Source organism: Dendropsophus ebraccatus, chromosome 4 (genome assembly GCF_027789765.1).
Source record: "Dendropsophus ebraccatus isolate aDenEbr1 chromosome 4, aDenEbr1.pat, whole genome shotgun sequence".
Taxonomy (NCBI): Eukaryota; Metazoa; Chordata; class Amphibia; order Anura; family Hylidae; genus Dendropsophus; species Dendropsophus ebraccatus.
In genome coordinates this window covers 152,145,406-152,165,765 of record NC_091457.1, presented here as the reverse complement: position 1 = coordinate 152,165,765, position 20,360 = coordinate 152,145,406, and the positions used below count along the sequence as shown (strand labels likewise).

Genomic DNA, 20,360 nt, shown 5'->3' with positions numbered 1-20,360 from the left:
TGCTCTGTAACCTGCTGACTATCTGTGTTTGTCATTTGCACAATAAATACCAGAAAGAAGATATTTGGTGAGTGCTGCTTTTTCTATATACCCTGCTTAGAATGTTTTCTATCATCTACACATAGCAGAGCACCACATTTGGTTACCCGATAGAGTCCTAATTGGGTGGACGCCAAGGCGTGTCCACCATTTAGGAGTGTATGCTAGCTGAGCAATTCCGAGATTTTCTACCTTCAACTTCTATGAGAATAAAGTTTTACTACTAAAAATCACCTCCAAAAAAGAGTTTTACACATAAAAACATTTTCAATGTTAAATTGATCAAGTTGTATAAGTTTATATATATATATATATATATATATATATATATATATATATCGCACCCTTTTTCATTGAAGAGAGCTTGTGCATACTTTTTAACATCACATCTTTTTAACAGATTTCAGCTCACCTTGACAATTCGGTGGTGGACCCCATCCATAGTAATAACACTGCCCAAATTTTGATTCTGGTTTGTGTCCATGGGCACAAGTATATTGAATAACATCCCCATCTTTGTATGAGACACGGTTATATTTACAGGTAATAGCTAAAGGAAAAAAACATTAACAGGATTGTTACTTTTCATATATTAAAGGGCTTGTCCAGCATTTGGCATTTTTTAACATATTACTGCTGGTGCATATAAAACAATAAACATGTTATCCTATCCTGTTGTGATGTGGCTGGTGCCCCCCACTGACTGCAGAACCTTCCCCTCTGAGACAAACATATCTTGGAAGTGACAGCCCACTCACAGCAGGGCCGTCCCATCTCAGTCAGTGATTGGCTGAGCAGGCTATCACTTCCGAGACAAGTTCGTCTCAGAAGTGGAGACTCTGCAGTCAGCGGGGACAACCAATGTTTATTGTTTTATATAACCCAGCCTGGACAACCACTTTAATTGATACTAGGGAATGTATTCTATGTAGAAAGGATTGAAGAGGGGGTTGTTTAGTTATTTACAGTCTTAGGCTAAGCAGTTTTTTAACCACGGACATTATTTAATGAAATTACACATTAAAGTCTATGAAATCCTGTCTGGAGTGTATACACTCTGTATACACTCCAGCCAGGATTTCTTGCGGCCACACAAAAAAAAACTGACATGTCAGTTTTGTGTGGCCACTATTCATTGAGTAGCAGCCCCACAAGACTGATGGAGCACACAATGCGCATTCCAAATCAAAAAGTAATCAAAGTACTGCAGTATCGGCTGGGATGAACTTTACTGACACCAGCCGGTCTTTGACACGGCCGCGTCAGAGAACGGCCGGTGTCTTATGAAGCATGAATGGGCCTATGGCTGTATCCATGTCATTTAGGCAGTACTCGGCTGTCTCCACGGAGCAGACAGCAGGTTGCTCATCTCTTATTCTAAAACACACTGTACTGTATTAGGTGGATATTTGGTTACCAATATTTCGATGTGTTTTAAGGATCTATCATTGTTTAATCAGTCCTGTAAATGTAAATACATGTATGTGACTTATCATTGATTACCAGTTTCCAAAGATAGACACATGAGACTTACGTATACAGCTGGGCTCCTCGGACCATCCTTTGCTGAGACACTGAGCAGTTCTTATAAGATTTCTACTCTCTGTCATGAAGCCCTTATTGCATTCATATTGCAGAATTTCTCCGATCTCAAATCGATCTTTAGTTGGATCTATTTTACCATCTGGAAGTTTGGGAGCCTTACATATTCCTGAGATTAAGAAAAAAACAAAAGTTGCAGGTAGCTGTATATATACCAGCCAGACCACTGCTTTTAGAGCAGACTGGTGGTCGGTAATCTAGACAATAACCTATAAATCAACAGTGGGTCGGAAAGAGCAGAATATCAGGGTAAGAAGATAAGATTGCTACATGAATGTATTGAAAAATATTGAACTTGGAGTCCTACAAGTTTAAGCAGGTTAGTTGAGACCATGTGCAGTGGTCATCCATTCTTGTTCTTCAACAAAAAGCTGAAGTGAAGTCTATTTGGGAATATTACCATTCTGATCATCTTGCTCCATCAAAATAAGCATATTCTTTCAATATAAACATTGAAATTCCAGAAAAGGGCTATGCTCCCACCAGGGGCGTTGCTAGGGTCCAAAAACATCCGGGGCATGGGCCCTCTGAGTGCCGTCATAAGAGATTAGTGGAGGAGCCCAGTGCAGAAGCTAGTAACCCCAATGACTGCTCTATTTGACCAGCTCTATTGCCACCACTCATAATAACTGCGGCTAAGCAGTTATTATGGCTGCCACCCACCCTGGGCTCCTGTCAGGATCACTGTCACCAGTAGTAGTACACCCCAGTGTAGCACACCACTGCAAGAATGGCCCAAGCAGATTCTTCACAGCTCCCCTTGTACACACAGCCTCTGGGAGTTCTGCCCTAGCTCCTATCCTCTAAGCCAGTGTTTCCCAACCTTTTCTGCCTCTGGGAACTCCTACCAGATAACGTTCTACAAACTGCAAAAACCTCATTCAGTGACTCACAGGTGACGTCTTCTTTGATCTATGTGCTTTTTTCCTCTCTATCCGACCCTGACCTACATGATAATTTTTCGCTTTTCGCTTTCTTCTCTGTCTGGCACGGCCATCATAAAGATTTCTCTGACCACAACTTGTCTGCAGGGGGGCAGCTAGGGAGTGAATTGGGGGGGGGGGGGCACTGGGGGTGACTGGGGCAGGAGAGGCAGCTGGAGGTGAAAGGGGCAGGGGGACAGCTGGAGATGACTGGGGTGGCAGGGGGTGACTGGGGAGCAGCTGGGAGTGACTGGGGCAGGAGGGGTAACTGGGAGTAACAGGGGCAAAAGGGAACCAGCTGGAGGTGATAGGGGGACAACTGGGGCTGCTAGGGGTGACAGAGGGACAGCTGGAGATGACTGGCAGTGACTGGGGACTGCTGGGGTGATTGGGGCTGACAGGGTGACAGCTGGGGTGACAGGGACTGCTGGGGGGCAAGGGGACTGCTGGGGTGATCGGGGCTGACAGGGGGACTGCTGGGCGTGACAGGGGGACTGCTGGGGTGATTGGGGCTGACAGGGTGACAGCTGGGGTGACAGGGACTGCTTTGGGTGACAGGGGGACAGCTGGGGGTGACAGGGGGGATTGCTGGGGCTGAAAGTGGGACTACTGGGGGTGACAGGGGCTGGATTGACACATACCCCCCCCCCCATCAGATCCGACACACCGCCCTGGTCTCTGGAGGAGGAGGTCGCACAGACCCCAATTATCGGGGAATGACGCCGCTGGGGTGGCTGGGGCCAGTCCGACACTGCGGGTGACTTCCTGAAAAGAGGAGAGATGAGAGAGGCTGTGCCGCACAAGGCAGGAGAGAGGCTGGGTCAGGAGCGTGGCGCCACAGTGGACGGCCGCGGCGCATGCATCCAATGCACGGGTGATGAGTGATGTAACTGAAGCTGCGACTGAGCATTACCTGAGGGCGGCCAATCTGAGGTGCGGATAAGGCCAGGGGGTCAGAGGCCGTGGCTGCTGCAAATTTGGCGCTGGCGAGTGGCGGCTGCAAATAACTTTCGGGGCTAGGCAGAATTCATTCGGGGCTTAGGCCACGCCACATCTTTTTGCTCCCACAACATCTTTTTTACTTGAAAAAAAGTCCATCTTTTGATAAATCCTAATAATTAATAACGTCCGTCTTTAATAAAAGATATTGTGGGAACATAGCCAAGAGGAGCATTCTGTTATAAAACTCAACGTTCAATAAATCTATTTGCCCCACAACAAACAACAATTTTCCCCACTAGGGGTAAAGAAAGAGCATCAAAAGGTACAGGACTTTTTGAAAATTGTAAACCCAAAAACAAATGTGACAACACACAAGCTGATCACCTCCACATAGAGATGTATAATAACTAGCAAGATACATACATACAGTATATGAAAAGTAACAAGAGTAGATCTCACCCCATCCCAGAATCAGGGGTTGTTTGGGGCAGGGGTCATACTTTTTAGGGCGACTACCCAACTGCCCCTGGGTGAGCAGGAGTAGCAATTATATATAAGAAGGAATTCATAGGAAGTGACCTCCCTCTTATAAGTGCCAGTGCCCATCAGCAGCAAGACCACCATCCATAATCTGCAAGACAATGGAACAGGGTGATAGCTACTCATGTTACTTTACTTTTGTATCTTGCTATTTATTTTTTGGTATCTATGTGGAGGTGATCAATTTGTGTGGTGTCACATTTATTTTTGAGGTTGCAGACCTGTGCTTTTTGAGGCTTTTTGCCCACTGTGGGGATAATTGTTGTTTGTTGAGGGGTACATATTTCATTCAAATTTATTAAAGGTTAATGGGGATATCCGGGTAACAAAAACAATATTCTAAATGATCCTCCTTCCCAATACCACCCTGTGTCTAATATACCCTCTGTCCCCTAATTTTTATCGGCTTTGGACATGTAAAATCCTCCACTCTGGGTCCACTCTGACCATTCTTAGCTAGGTCTTCCCCCCCTCCCTTTGTAGTCACAGGACATGTGATCTCCTCTCTGGGGGCTGGGTTGGCCCGTCTTTGTCTTTGTGTCTCAGCGCTGTATATGTTATGAATGTTCTTAAGAGTCTGGATGGAACTAGAATGTTTTCATTCACAGTCAGCAAGCAGAGATGTAAACCTACACTACACTCCCAACCCCCGTAAACAGATGCCCATTATGCAGCACATAGCTACACAATGTGTGTGTGTGTGTGTGTGTGTTAGCTCTGCTACATCATTAGGTAGTATGGAATACCTATTGGGGTGATGTGATGTAAAATCAGTGGGAAAAAAAGTGCTGTGTTTACTGTCCAACAGTGGGCAAGAAAGAAAGCTAAGGGGGCGAGTGCACAAACCGGGGACCAACCGGGGAAATGCATGATGGGAAATGTAGTTTCCTATCTTGGATATAGATTGGCTTTTAACTCAGGAATGGCAGCAGCTAAAAAGACAGGCTCAAGATGGCTCAAAATACTCAGGGGCAGTGTCTACCTGGAACCTATGGTAATCACAAGAAACCACAAAGGAAGAGAAACAACAGCACAGAGGAGAAAGAAACAGTTGGTATTACAATGATAAGATTCTGTCAGTATATTGTGTGGGAAAAGTCCTCCAATCTAACCACAGGGTTCAGAAGTCTACTAAACCAGCTATTATTCATGGCCAATCATGAAATTGTCCAAGGAGAGAAGAAAAATATGGCAAGTGGTCTGAATTTTGTGTTTAAATAGCAATTATTTTATTTTATGAATTACTGGGTATTTGGTTAAGATACAAAAGTAATATATTGAGGTAGATTTATTAACATTGGGCAACTCCCCTCATTGACTAAGATGCTATATTTACTATTGACAGTAGCATCTACGAGGGTAAAACAACAGTGCTCAAAGTGATCGTCATTTCAGGCCATTGTAGGTGGATGTCACTATGTCCATGTCTGTTTGTACAGATCAAGCTGGAAAGTGTTGGCCAACATGTAGCATGCTGTCTTCCCGCTTCAAGCTATATGCAAGGATATGCAGGAGAGAAGCCTACTGAGAAGACCAGTGTGTCTGTGGTGTGTACTCTACCGGTCACCTGTTAAGTTGTTCCAGATGACGCCTCTCCTATGGTGGTTGATCGGTGGAATAAAGCTCAGCCAGTTATGAGGTTGAGGTTGTGATACCAGTGCTAACTCAGCACACAGGTGTAATTGCTTGTTTTGTGTGGCTGGCTATACCCTTCCCCAATGGTCAGTGACTTGCCGGGTTGTCATGGGTCCGTTGGGCGCTTATCACAGTGGTCCAGAGTGGAGAGAAGACCCACCCGGACTGTTGGTACGGCCAACCACAGAGAGGGGAAATCACCCAAGGACTGTGTAGCTTGTGTGTAGGTGCTGGCGCAATGATCACTGAGTCCCAGTAGAATAAATAAACTTTCCTTTACTGGCAAGTCTCTGATAATACAAGAAAAGTAGTGAGAGATACTGAGGTAGTGAGTAGAATAACAGTGCTGACTTGGTTACGTAATGAGAAGAGAGAGTTCAGGGTAGTGGAGAGGAGTTTGTCTTAAGAGGCCCAACCCAATGTAGTAATGTGCTCTGTCTGAACTTTAGAAGAACACTTGAAAGAAGTGTGCCCGTGTTTCAACCTTTGTCGCTATAACACCTTTTGTTCTGCAGTGTTGAGCTACCCGTCCTATCAGGGTGACACAAGCCCCAGTCCTAGTTACCTGAGTTGTGCTAAGTGTCCGAAGTTATCCGGTGTCACCTGCGCTGTGGGATAGAGTACATAGGCTCTTGGCTGCTTTGCTCTATCCGGATCAGTTCCTCTGCTTTAGGATACTGTCCTGCACTGTGTTGAGATGTTCACAACATGGGTTGGGGTGATCCCTGACTTATCCACTCTTTAAGAATTTAGCACTGCTTTGTAAATAGAAGTGTTGGTTTAGAAAAGAAAGTCTCTGTGTTCTCCATAAGTGTACACTACAACTGGTCTGTCCTGGACAGGGAACCTGGCAGAGCCCGGCTCCTGGCTAACTCAGCAGGGATGCCTGATCTGTGTGTCTTGCTCCTCAGAGAAACATCGAAGAACTAACACTTCCTTTCCCCATATGACTACTTCCTAGAGGGTGTAACAGCTCCTGTGAGTGGTGGAGAAGAGAGTGTGAGAAGAAAGGAGGATAGAGATAGGCAAAAGGAGTCTCTCTCATTGGTGCACAGAATCATAAGTTACAATACAATAACCCTTATATTACTACAGCTGTTCCACATATACAGGTGGTCCTCGACTTACGACGTTGATCCGTTCTTGCGCGGCGTCGTAAACCGAATTTCGACGTAAGTCGGATCATACATTCATACAGTACTGTACCATAATAACAGTACTGTGCTGTAAACACTTAGCCTATCCTAACACCTACTGTATGCTAACACAGTACCCTACATAAGTATCAATAAACACATAGGTACAGTAAAATGTTGTGCAGTATGTTTAATAATGATAAACAGTATTAAAGAGTGTACAGGACTGTAATGAAAAAAACAGTACATACGTACTGTACTGTAACAAAGAGAACAGTACTGTAAGTACTTTAACAGTAATAAACAGTGTACAGTACTGTACAGTAAGAAAAAAAAATTCTAAAGAGAGAAGAGGCTTATTAGGAGGAAGCTGCAGAAGGTGCTGGAGATACTGGGGCAGGTAAGTCAAGAGGGGCAGCTGAGGTAGAGGGTACAGGTACAGGATCTGTTGCAGGCCTCTCAGCCGTCTTGAAGTACTGCTGCAGGTTAGTCTGGAAGGAGACCATCTTCTTCTCCTCTAAGATCTCCTTGTAACATCTAAGGGAATCCATGACTCCTCTGGCAACACTACTGTACCTCTCCATGTTGGGATCCTCAGCCTCAAACTTAGACAACCCTTCTTTAATCAGGGCAAACCCTCTTGCCAAGCCCTGCCTTGTGAATCTCTTGGGTTCTGGGGTTGGCATGTCTTCCTCTTCCTCTATGATTTGCTTCTCCAGCTGTATAAGGTCCTCAGCAGATAACTCCTCTCCATGAGATGCCAGTAGCTCTGTGACATCCTCCTCCTCCACCTCCAGATTCATTGTCTTACTCATAGCAACAACGTTCTGTATGACACTAGTCACTGACTCTTGAACCTCTGTGACATCAGTCACAAACTGGGGACACAGTTTTTTCCACACACCATTCATACTGGTCTGCTTCACCTCATCCCAGGAATCAGCAATGTTCTGCACAGCATCAAGGATGTTGTATTTTTTCCAAAAGTCCTTTAGAGTCAAGTCCTTATTCTTTTCAGTTGCTTGTAAAGCATTGCCAATGACCCTTCGGAGGTAGTAGGCCTTGAATGTAGCAATGACTCCTTGGTCCATAGGCTGTATTAGAGCAGAGGTATTAGGTGGAAGGTAAACCACCTTGACATTAGGGTGAAAGTCATCCACATCAGCAGGGTGTCCAGGGGCATTATCCAGAAGGAGCAACACCTTAAAGGGGATATCCTTGGAGGTACAGTAGCGCTCCACGCTTCCCACAAAATAGTTGTTGAACCAGTCCTCAAACACTGCAAGTGTCACCCATGCCTTCCTGTTAGACTTCCAGATGACTGGTAGTTGAGCCTTAGAAATGCCCTTGAGTGCCCTGGGATTCTCAGCCTGATACACCAGCATGGGCTTCAGTTTGTAGTCACCAGCAGCATTGCCTCCAAGAAGCAAAGTCAGTCTCTCCTTGCTGACTTTATGACCTGGTGCTGACTTCTCCTCCTTGGAGATGTACGTGCGGTTAGGCAAACGTTTCCAGAACAAGCCTGTCTCATCCACATTAAACACTTGTTGGGCACAGTAATCCCCCTCCGCAATTATCTGAGCCAATGCTTTAGGAAACTCTCTTGCGGCTTTGTCATCACCACTAGCAGCTTCACCTTGCACTTTAATGTTATGGAAATTGGCGCGATCCTTAAACCTCATAAACCAACCTCTACTCGCCACAAACTCCTCACTTTCACTTTCTTCTCCCCTTTCTCTTTTCAGCGCCTCAAACAATCGCCGAGCCTTCTCCTGAATGACCATAAGGCTCACAGGGATACGGCGTTGGTTTTGGTCTTCCAACCACAGCACCAGCAATCTTTCCATCTCAATGATAAGCCCACTGCGCTGCTTTGTTATCACTGTGGCTTTCATAGGAGCAGATCCTTTCACATGTTCAAGGATACGGGGTTTATCCTTGATAATCGTAGCGACAGTCGAACGACTAAGTCCTAATGACCGACCAATGTCTGTCGCTGTTTCCCCCTTATCATATCTCTTTATGATATCTAATTTCACCTCCATGGTGATAGCCTTCCTTTTCTTTGATGCACTGGCATCAGCAGAGTCTGGCTTAGGTTTGGGAGCCATAATGCAGGGCGTTATAGCAGCCAGGAGACTCGTTTTTCTCAGTCTGGAACCTTTCACTGTATAGTATAGTACAGTACTGTACTGTATTCTTCCGCCACTGCACGTACTCGACTTACGACGGAACCGCGTAGGTCGGAACAAGGCGTCGGAACAAAGCGTCGTAACCACGAAACGTCGTAACTCGAGACCGTCGTAACCCGAGGACCACCTGTATACAGAATTACACAAAGTGACATCTAGTGGCAAAACGTATACACTTCATCACGTACTTCATCACCACTTTACTTATGAAGTACCAGGCTTTTGCGAGGGGTGCTCAAAACAGAAACACCCGTGGTGGGAAACCACATGTCCTCCTACTAATCCTATGTAAACAGATTACTGCTTTTAGTGATCTAATGGCAAGCTGTTACTTATGATCTACATGTAGCCTGTACTGGACAGCAAAGAGCAAGAATAAAGAAGGTAGGGAACTGACTGGAGCCAAGGCTGGGAAGGAATTAGAGATGGGGTGAATATGAGGATTTAATGGAGGCTATGTTCATTGTGCTAATACATGCACAGACAGCATGATTTGAAGTGAAGAAAACAACGCTGAAAAACACAAGTAACTACAAAAAGCCATGTACTAACTCACACATGTTAATAAAAAGTTGCATAAGGCTTTTGTTCTGTTATATACTGCAGTTTTTGATCCAAAGACAGAAGTGGATCAAGCAGGGAGCAGAAGTGTGAGTCCTTCCTTTATATTTTCCTTTCCTTTTGAATCCACTCTTATTTTTGGCTCAAATATTGCTAAGATATATATATATATATATATATATATATATATATATATGCCTTTTTAAGTTTGAGAAGAAGGTTTTATAAGGAGAGATGTTGAAACAAAACCCAATGTGAAGCAAAGATATTGGATGAATACATATTACATACATGTAATAAAACTTACTAGAACATTTGGCTGGAGTAAATTCTCCATCAGGAAGACACGTTCTTTCTCCATCGTCCCTTCCATCTTGTGTTTGATAATCATTTTTACACTGAAACCTTACTTTCTCACCTTCCAGATATTCACGCTGTAGATTTATAAGGTCGGAATTTTCAACATAAGCTTTTCTGTTTGAACATTGTCCTAAAACAAATCGAATGTCCAATCAGTTCCTTTTCACTTTTAGTCTATGTTAACACAACGTACATTTTATGACAAGAACGGCCGTTGTTTTCAATTAAAATTCTTTTCATAAGGAAATATGTTGTATTAAAGTCAGTGCAAACAACGGCCATTGTTTACACAATTTGTCAAAGTCTATATTCACACAAAGTCAAAAATAGAGAAAAGGCAGCCGTTTTAGAAATTTAAAATAACGTAAGTTTTTTACTGCAATGGCAGTGCATTGAAGTCAAGGGAAAGACGGACATCCAATTCACACAATGTATTGGATAACGGACGTTATCACCGCGGACGTCAAAATAATGATAATTATTTTCGGATGTCTTTTGCAAACAGCGGACGTTTTTTCATCTGGTTTTACTATTATATTTAATGGACTTTTCAATTAAGTCGCACCCAAAGTCCAATTAGTAACCCAAACTAGAATAATGTACCAACAGCCGTCATTGAACCTAGCAAAACAATGACCATTGTTTGATATGGGGGTCAAAATAATGAGCATGTCAACTGTTTCCAGCTGTTGTGCATTGATTTCAATGCAATTTTCATCTCAAACCACGACCGTTGTTTGACATACAATACATTGTCCATCATTTTAAATGCCAAGCAGCGGCCGTTGTTTGCGTGTTGTGTGAACATAGCCTTAGGGCAAGTTCACACAGAGTAAAATCGGCAGAATTCCACAGCGGAACTCTCCACCACAGAATCCAGTCTGCCTCAGTGTGAAAATGTTTCTCTATTGGAGGGCTCGCCACTCTCCCATGGAATTCCGCCGATTTTACTCTGTGTGAACTGGCCTTTAGGCATGGATATATACAGATACATTAGATAAATTTCTTTAACTTCTGCTTGCTGCAATGCATCTACAAGCTGCAAAATACACCCCATTCTGACTGATATAGGAATTTTTCACAGAAATTCTGACAAAAAAAAAAATCTATTGCAGGTAGACCTATCGTCAGTTTGCTAATAACATAAAAAGGGAAACTGTCACCATAAACAGATCCTCCTCACCTGCTCTTTCTGCACTCATCACTGCCAGATAAATGGTCATTAAGGGGGCGGGACATGATGAATTAGTGCACTGAGGGTGATAGCCCCACCCCCAGTGCACCAAACTGCCTGAGATGCAGATTAATTAAACTGCAGATTTAGTAGGAAATGTCACTGAGGATGAAGGTAAGAAAATGTACTTTACTCTTAGCCTCCCTGATGCTATATGAGAACATGGCAGTAGGTTACCTGTTATTAGTTAAGGCTAGAATAAAGTGTGGAATAGTGAGCTAGTAAACACAGCGATGTGAAAATCCAAATAATGTACATAAAGTACAAAACATTCAGATAGTAGAAATTGATCTAACATCCTATTTTAAATAGTATCTCATACAATATGGTCCACCATCTGGGATCCCCCGCATTCCTAAGTGAAGGAACCCATAACTGTTCTTCACTGCCCGGCCGCACTCCCAGCCTTTATAGTGATCCCCATTTACATTAATGGAGCTGTACTACAGTTCCTATGCGCAGCAGGGGGCTGGAGTATCATTGCACATTGGATGACTGTAAGGGGCCGGAACGCTACAGCCAACGTATTCTGAGGATCAGTATCGGGATGAGGTCAGACACTCAGAGGTAACAAAGTGATTGCATGGTCTAGTGATTATGTACTCATTTTCAGGAGTTATCTAAATGGTTAGATTCATACGTGAGCATTTTGGTTCAGGATTCCATCCAAGTTTAGTACATTTGCTCCTCCCCCAGAAGGTTCTCTCATGTGACACATAATTTATATCACACCGATAATCTATAGTTTCTCCTTGTTCCTTTGGAAAGTATCTGAAGTAGATCAGAGATCCATGCTGTATGTCAGGTCTGTCACATCTTTTACCTGCAAAAACAGTAATAAGGTCCATTTCAATAACAAGAAGTACAATGACATATCTGATACCCCAGCAAGTAACGGGGGAGAGGCCCTATCTTTAGCCTATGTCCGGAACATGGTCACCATCTTGAAAGCCACCATATTGGATCAAGGATAAGTTTTTCCAATAGGAAGGTGGTCATGTAGCCAGGGCTGTATTAACAGTGGCTGCTGCCCTAGGCACTTAACCTGAAGATGCCCCATCTTTACTCATTAATACCACCATACCCCCTCAAAAAGACATTAGATTTACTGGCAAGTCTGAACAGGAGGTGGGAGACAAAAAAAAAATTAAAAACAACAAAAAAAGTTGTTTCCTTCCCCCTGCTCCCTGGTGCTGCCCCCCTGCAAGGTGCTGCCCTAGGCACCGGACCTCCGGGTGCCTAGTCGTAAATACGGCCCTGCATGTAGCACATAAAAAAAGACCAGATTTTTATTTGTCACAACCAGATTTATAATATCTCTTGTGATTCAAAAGTTACCAACACAAAAAGTTACCAACACAAAAAGTTACCAACACAGAAAGCTACAACTAATATCTCATAACTCTTAGGAGCATATCTCTACTAAGTTATACCATTGGGTGGGAAAATCCTCACACATTGAGAGAACTTTTTTCCCCCTCTATCTCCTACGGACTTCAATAACTTGACAGTCTTTAGAATAAAGGGACATCCCGCCTGGTGTAGAGGACGTCCGACCCAGCGGTCCACTATTTATTGCTAGGTAGGGGCATGTAGGACCACAATACTCACCTTATAAATTCTTACCTAAATTCTTATAAGGCCCCTGTGCCAAGAACATGACTCTGAGGTGTGTATTTATACATAAATATTTATTTGGCGCAATAAAACCCTATATTTGCACTATAGCTGACGGTGTCCACCACGTATGTCTTCTTTTCCTAAAACCTCTTCTGTATTTGGCTCATGGGACAAACTCAATAAATCTATATACAATTCTTTTCTACTATGGGGCCAAATGGACAGAGATTATTGATGTTATTGAAGAGAAGCATGCTGCCGTGCACGTCTCCCCACCTGTTTTCCTGATCGGCGGTGATCCCAATCAATCAGCCAAGATAGAGGAAATATGCACAGCCACTGTAATAAAACCAGCTGGGTGCATAGTACCTATATGTCAATCCAACAGTGATAACCACAAAAACAGAATATGTAGGAAATCCAACCCAGCACATCAGTAATACAAATAATAAATCCTTTATTGATAATCTATATGCAAATGAAGTAGTACATAAAGTAAATATACATGCATGACCTAACCCATAAAAAACTATTAAAAATGCTAGTGGTAGCAGCAACCCCAAGCCCTATCCAGGCCTAAAATGAAAAGTTACAACCTTGCAATTTAACGGATAAATAAAGCCAAGTGCCTCATCCTGTAAAGATTTTAAAAAGTGCTAATACATAGAAAAATATTTCCACTCATAGGAAAATCCTGTAGACAGCAACAAAATACACACAAATTACCAAAAAAGTGCAATGCATGGCAGGTAGGAGGCAAAAATATCATCAAGGTACAGTATAATAGGATTGTGACACAGGACAGGGTGCATGGAACACCGCGTATTTCATCCAACCTTCTTGACTTCCTCAGGGGTAGTGAGACATTGGGGAGGACCATGTATATATGTGCGACACAAATGATTGTGCAATACAAATGTATAAGTATATACATTTATGGAGGGTAGAAACATAGCCAGGTGCAGATATTTGCTTTGTATGCAGTTGGGAACTAAAAATGTCCAACACAGTGTGTCATCACCATGAGCAAGTGGGATTGGAACATCTACTCCATGATGCATGAATTAAAGGATGAGCCCAGAGATTTTTAAACTTTGGCAGCCTGCAGGGGCAGGGGGGAATTTGATTACAAGTACAAACCTACCTCTCCCTGTGCCTACAGTGAGCAGCGGGACCAGCCTCAGGACCCCCACCAGAAGGCCTGTCCCGGCTGATGGACTGGCTGCTCAGCCAATCAGTGACTGGAGTGGTGTCATGATGTGTAAGAGTCAGAGATCCCGGAGCCTGGCGGGGGTCCCAAGGCCAGTCCCGCTGCTCACCAAAGGCACGGGGAGAGGTAAGTTTGTACCTGTAATCAAAGTACCCCCTGCCTTTGCTGGCCGAATTAAAATATTGCCGGACCTCTCCTTTAATCACTAGTCAATGGCAAGTTAGCATTTACAGAGTGGATCAATGCAAATCAATGTAATGGTCCCGATTGTTCAAAACTTTTGGCATGTCACTGGGATATAGGATCTATAGCTTAGTTTTTAGTTTTGGAGTGATCTCGGGAAACACAATAATACGTACAGTAGAATTATCACCAATTACAATTGTACTTACGGACACAGCGAGCAGGTGGATACCAGCCATTTGATGTGCAGGTACGGGGTTTATCTGGATCCGTCTGAAGCACATATCCGTCCTCACATTCCACTTCAATTGTGTCCCCATATTTGTATACAGATTTCTTTGGGAGCAGTTTTCCATTTTCCACAGGAGAATAAGCGCTGCAGGTAATTTCTAGGTAAATTTTAGACGAAATTGAATAAACCAACATAACATACATAAATGTAATATCCTACCTGACAAAGGTTGTTTTTCTGGTTTGCAGGTGGATTTCCTGCAAATCATGAACAGTAACGCTATGTTCACACAAAGTATGTTTTGTATAAATCACGGCCGTTGTTGAAATTTATAAATCACGGCCGTTGTTGAAATTTGCAACAACCGCCGTGATTTATACAAAACATACAGTACGTTACATGTGAATAAATGGAATCCCAGTTGGAGCTTATACGCATAGTATATGCTCCAGCCGGGATTCTAACCTGACATGTCAGCTTTGTGCGGCCACTATTTAATGAATAGCAGCCGCACAGAATATGTCAGTTCACACAATGGAGCATGTGGCTCCAGGCCGCATGCTCCATTGTGTGCAGCGGTGAATTGGGATGCAGGCGCGCACTGATGGGCCCAATTCATCAAAAATGAAGATCATTCGGCCGGTACTGCAGTACCAGCCGGGATGATCTTCAATAACACCGGCTGTTCTGTGACCAGGCCGGGTAACAGAACGGCCGTTGTTATATGTAGTGTGAACCCGGCCTAATAATACAAAGAGAATAGACACAGGCAGCTTCTCTCAAAAAGTAATTTTAAAGCCTCACGTTGTGTTATTTAGGTCACCCTGTGGTACATGCACTTTACACGGAATATTAACTGAACAGTGAGGTGCACTTGTATACACTTTTGTATTTACCTCTCAGTGTATAGGAGCAGGGACTTCTTCCTTTGACAGGGTCCTTGCTCCTATATAACTGTTATCTGAATGGGTTTTGAACTAAATACAATTGATTCAAGCACATAGACCCAAACCAAATTTTTAAAGAGTTCCTCATTGATAACAATATTAATAACGTGTTAGTAAACAAACGACGTGCATGTCAGTGCAGGAGATTTATTTTTTCCAATCTTCCTAGAGAGATTTTATTAAGTGATGCCTTACTAAACTAAAACAGCTGTACGCCTTAAATTACGTATTAGAAACAATATAGCTGCTTTCTTATAAAATAAAATAAAAAAAAAACAGCGCCACATCTGCCCTAAAGTCATGTGTGGTATTAAGTCAGCTCAATTCACTTCAATGGTATTGACCTGCAATGCCACACACAAACTGAGGACAGGTGTGGCGCTGTTTCTGGATGGAAAAAAAACAAAACAATGTTTTCATAATCCTAAGTAAATCTTTAATGGGCTATCCTGGAGTTCTGAATGTTATCATTCTAATAGATTTGGGTAACATGAAAAAAAAAAAGCTGTAGTCGTTGTGCTGCAATCCCCCATTGGTGCCATTATTTTATAGATTTCTACAACACCCCTTTAAAGGCAATCTCTCAGCAGTTTTTAGAGACCAAACTGCTGACAGCCCCACATTCTTGGTGGGATGGCGAAAGATGTTCCTCCTGGATTGGTGGTTTGTGGGTCTATATGCAGCCTTAGGCTATGTTCACACTACGTAAGTCTCCGGATGTAGCGCGTTCCGTGAATAAGCGGCCGGAGATTTACGTAGTTTGCGTACAATGGAAAGTATACGATCTACGGCTGCACAGTTCACACTACGTAAGAACTTACGCCAGGATCGTACGCGGCGCCGTAAAAAATTAGCCAGACCATTGTTTGAGGACGGAAATGCCGTAACTTACGCCCGTAGCCTTACATGAGGTCCCGTACGTGGTGGTGATTTCTTCATTTTTGCACTTTTCTTTGCCGATCCAAAAGGTTCTGTGGGGTGTCCGGGGCTAGGCGAAGATTTCCAAGTAAAAGACCGCTGTCAGATCGCTACGTAGGGCGCTCGGGAAGCATAAGTAGACTACGGGCGTAAGTTCGCGGACCGTACGTAGCCTGTCGCAACTTACATAAATCCCCGGCCGGAGTTTAACACGTATATGTCTGGCCGCGAAAATATGCGGCCGGACATATACGTAATGTGAACATAGCCTTAAAGCAAGCAGGCTCTTCTTCGATGCTTTATACTTTAAGAGCTTGCCACACTTCTCGCTTTGGCTATGATTGACAGCTCTAGCAGTCTTCTGATTGGACGTCAAAGCTTTCAGTCATACAAGGAGAGCAGGGGGCCAGAAATGATTCCATTCGCCACCATATTTGTCATTAGTTTTGGAAGCTCAAAACTGCTGGTAAGTTACCTTTTAAAAAGCAACATTGGTATAAATCAACCCTAAATGGATATTATTTTATTACAAGATCATCAAGCTGAAAGTCTAGGATACAATTTCGGGCTATAAAGAGAAATACTTTTTTTTAAACTTCGAAAGTAAACCTTATACAAACCATCACAAGAAGGTGTAGGAATCCAGCCATCTTTAGTGCATCTGATATCTCGATTGGTACTTGGGCGGAATCCTTGATCACATGTAATTTGTATTACATCATCTTTTTTTTTTTTTTTTTTTTTTTTACTCGTACAAAACAGGACAAAAATTATTGAGGCACAAATTATAAACAAGCCCTAGTATAGACCATAATCGCCCATAGAAGTCTATAGGAGCATGCATAATTGTTATGGAAGAAACATTCAAAATCTCCTCAAATCCTTAAAAAAACATGGATGAGTAATCATGAGTAAATTTTTGTGTAGATTGCAGACATCATATTTGTTCCTAAAAAAAACTACTGAATGAGTAAATGTAGCCGAAGGCCCGGATCTGCAATTATGGACATATTTAAAATCTATCGGTTTCTATGTGCCTATTCACACATCCACAATTTTTGAGGATCCGTAAACAGGCAGTGATCCGTGCCACAAAAAATAGGACATGTCATAGTGTGGATCCACAACTGGGGCATGGATCACTGTCTAGAATATAGTAGTCCATGGGCCACCAAGTGTGGACCAATACAGAGGCACAAAGTGCTGTCTGCAATTATGAATCTGTGATTGCAAACTGCACTTGCAGACGTGTGAATGTGGCCTTAGACTACACTGATAATAACTTATAAAGAGCACTCAGAGTAGCACCAGACAGGCATGTAGTAGTAAAGCACTGCAAGGTGGGCAATGTATTAAGGCATGATAAGCAAAATGGCTTCAGCAATTAACATAGCACCTATAGTCAGAAGCCAAGCCACCCCAAATAATATTTACAATAACACTTAATTGATAAGAATATTCATAAAGGTAAATAAAATAATACAAGAAACAGGAGAAAGCACAACTGAGAACAAAGGGACCAGCAAGTCGTGAGCATAGGAAGGGCTGATGACAATGATATAGAACCATCCACAAGTATGGGCGTAGCTACCATAGAGGCAGGGTAGGCAGCTGCTATGGGGCCCGTGCAGTAGGGGGGCCCAGGGATTCACAGGGAAGATAGGAGCCATCATGTGTCCTTCTGCTTAACCCCTTATGTACTGCAGTGTGTAACTAACCCAATGTTTACTTACATGCTGCAACACAAAAAAGGGTTAAAAGCAGAAGACAAAGAGATTTCTGTTTCACTGCACTGTTAACCCCTGACCTCTGTTCTTCACCCTGCAGCAATCAAGTAGGAAAATGTGCAGAGGTCAGGGGTTATCAGTGCACTAGCAGTAAAGCAGATATCTCCTTGTCTTCTGAACTTTGGGTCACTTACACACTGCAGTACATAAAGGGATAAGCAGAAGGCAGTCTGCTCCTGCACCTATGTATTTAACCATAATGTTTCTAATGGGCCCTTATACTTAAAACAGTGGACTCACAGACAGGGCCGGTTTTAGACTAGATGTGGCCCTGGGCAAAGTTAAAGGTGGGGCCCCAAATGCTGAAATATTTTAGCAACAATTTAAGGTCCCAATACATGTTACTCTTTTGTTGGTGGTACCTGTTGCTCCTGGTGGGTTTGGCCATCAGCGTAAGGTGTATGGGGCTCTCTGGACAGTCCTCTGACAGATGATATCAGTGGACATAGGGGATCAAGCTTGATGGAAAATCAATGCCCAACCTCTTTGTTCTAAGAGAGATAAGCCGCCATCAGATCTGTATGGCTATGGCTTTACCCTCTCATAGAAAACACAGGAAAACTCAGATGTGCCAAATTTCTATGTATGGGGAGGACGGGACCAGATGGGAGAGATAATTGTCAGCTGAAGGAATGTTCAGCCAGCAGTTATTGGAAGCATACGGCCACTTTTAAGGCCGTATTACACGGCCTGATATTCTGCAGAAGTGAGCGCCAATCTGGTAGAATGGAGCTCGCTTAAAGAGCCTACTACAGCAAAAGCTATGGAGGAGATTTATCAAACTGGTGTAAAGAAGAATTGGCTCAGTTGCCCCTAGCAACCAATCAGATTCCACCTACTTAGAATCTGAGTAATGAAAGGTGGAATCTGATTGCTTGCTAGGGGCAACTGAGCCAGTTTCACTTTACACTATGTTTGATGAATCTCCCCCTATGTGTATATATACAGTATATCATTAGTGATGTGTGTGCAATCCTTGCTGTATATAGTAAACAATAAAGATATATATACTACCTGATCATGTTCCCCGGTGTCCTCAGGCCTTGTCTGTGATATATACTACCTGATCATGTTCCCCAGTGTCCTCATTCGGACAATTTTCGCTCCATGTATTAGGGCCCTTACTCAGTTCAGAAGTTTACATGCCGCTACATGTCAGGACTACCGCTACATGCCGGGACCGCAGCTACATGTCGGGACCGCCCCTACATGTCGGGACCGCCCCTACATGTCGGGACCGCCCCTACATGTCGGGACCGCCCCTACATGTCGGGACCGCCTCTACATGTCGGGACTGCCCCTACATGTCGGGACTGCCCCTACATGTCGGGACTGCCCCTACATGTCAGGACCGCCGCTACATTCTGGGACTGTCCCTACATGTCAGGACCGCCGCTACATTCTGGGACTGCCACTACATGCCAGGACTGCCGCTAAATGCCAGGACTGCCCCTACATGCCAGGACTGCCCCTACATGCCAGGACTGCCGCTAAATGTCAGGACTGCCCGCTAGTGGTGTAAATACAAGAACTATTTATATGAATTGCTTTAAAAAAATAAATTAAAAAAAATCACTATAATCAGGACCAAATATTACCTCCATACCGTTATTGAAGAAAACACACTATATATAGGCCAATATTACCACCATAAAAGTGACCGCCCCATAATGACTCTATATACACTATATACAGACCAATATTACCGCCATAGAGTGACCACCGCATAATGACTCTATATACACTATATACAGACCAATATTACCGCTATAGACTGACCACTGTATAATAAATGACTGTATATACACTGTATACAGACCAATATTATGTGGCTGTCACCCTATGGCTGTACTATTGGTGTATATAGTGTATATATAGAGTCATTATGTGGCAGTCAATCTATGGCAGTAATGACTCTACGCTATATACAGACCAATATTATTGCCATAGGCTGACCCCTGTATAATGACTTTATATACACTCTATATACAGACCAATATTACTGCCATAGACTGACCCCTGTATAATGACTCTATATACACTGTATGCAGACCAATATTATGTGGCGATCACTCTATGGCTGTACTATATATACTGTACTGTGGCTGTACTGTATATAGTGTCATTATGTGGTAGTCAATCTATGGCAATAATGACTCTATATATACGCTATATACAGACCAATATTAATGCCAAAGAGTGACCACTGCATAATGACACTATATACAGACCAATATTACCGCCATAGACTGACCACTGCATAATGACTCTATATACAGACCAAAATTACTGCCATAGA

The 20,360-nt window shown here is 43.2% G+C and overlaps 1 protein-coding gene across 1 annotated transcript in view; it reads right to left on the bottom strand.

The window, feature by feature from the left end:
- LOC138789355 (coagulation factor XIII B chain-like) overlaps positions 1–17,593 on the bottom strand; it is a 51,099-nt gene extending 33,506 nt beyond the window's left edge. Inside the window, exons 1-7 of the mRNA XM_069967963.1 lie at positions 17,583–17,593; positions 16,895–17,022; positions 14,387–14,566; positions 11,805–11,987; positions 9,878–10,060; positions 1,574–1,750; positions 452–589 (exon numbers count right to left, since the gene is read on the bottom strand). Of these exons, the coding sequence (XP_069824064.1) occupies positions 452–589; positions 1,574–1,750; positions 9,878–10,060; positions 11,805–11,987; positions 14,387–14,566; positions 16,895–17,022; positions 17,583–17,593 (1,000 nt within the window). The remainder of the gene's footprint in view (positions 1–451; positions 590–1,573; positions 1,751–9,877; positions 10,061–11,804; positions 11,988–14,386; positions 14,567–16,894; positions 17,023–17,582) is intronic.
- Between the last annotated feature and the right edge of the window lie 2,767 nt (positions 17,594–20,360).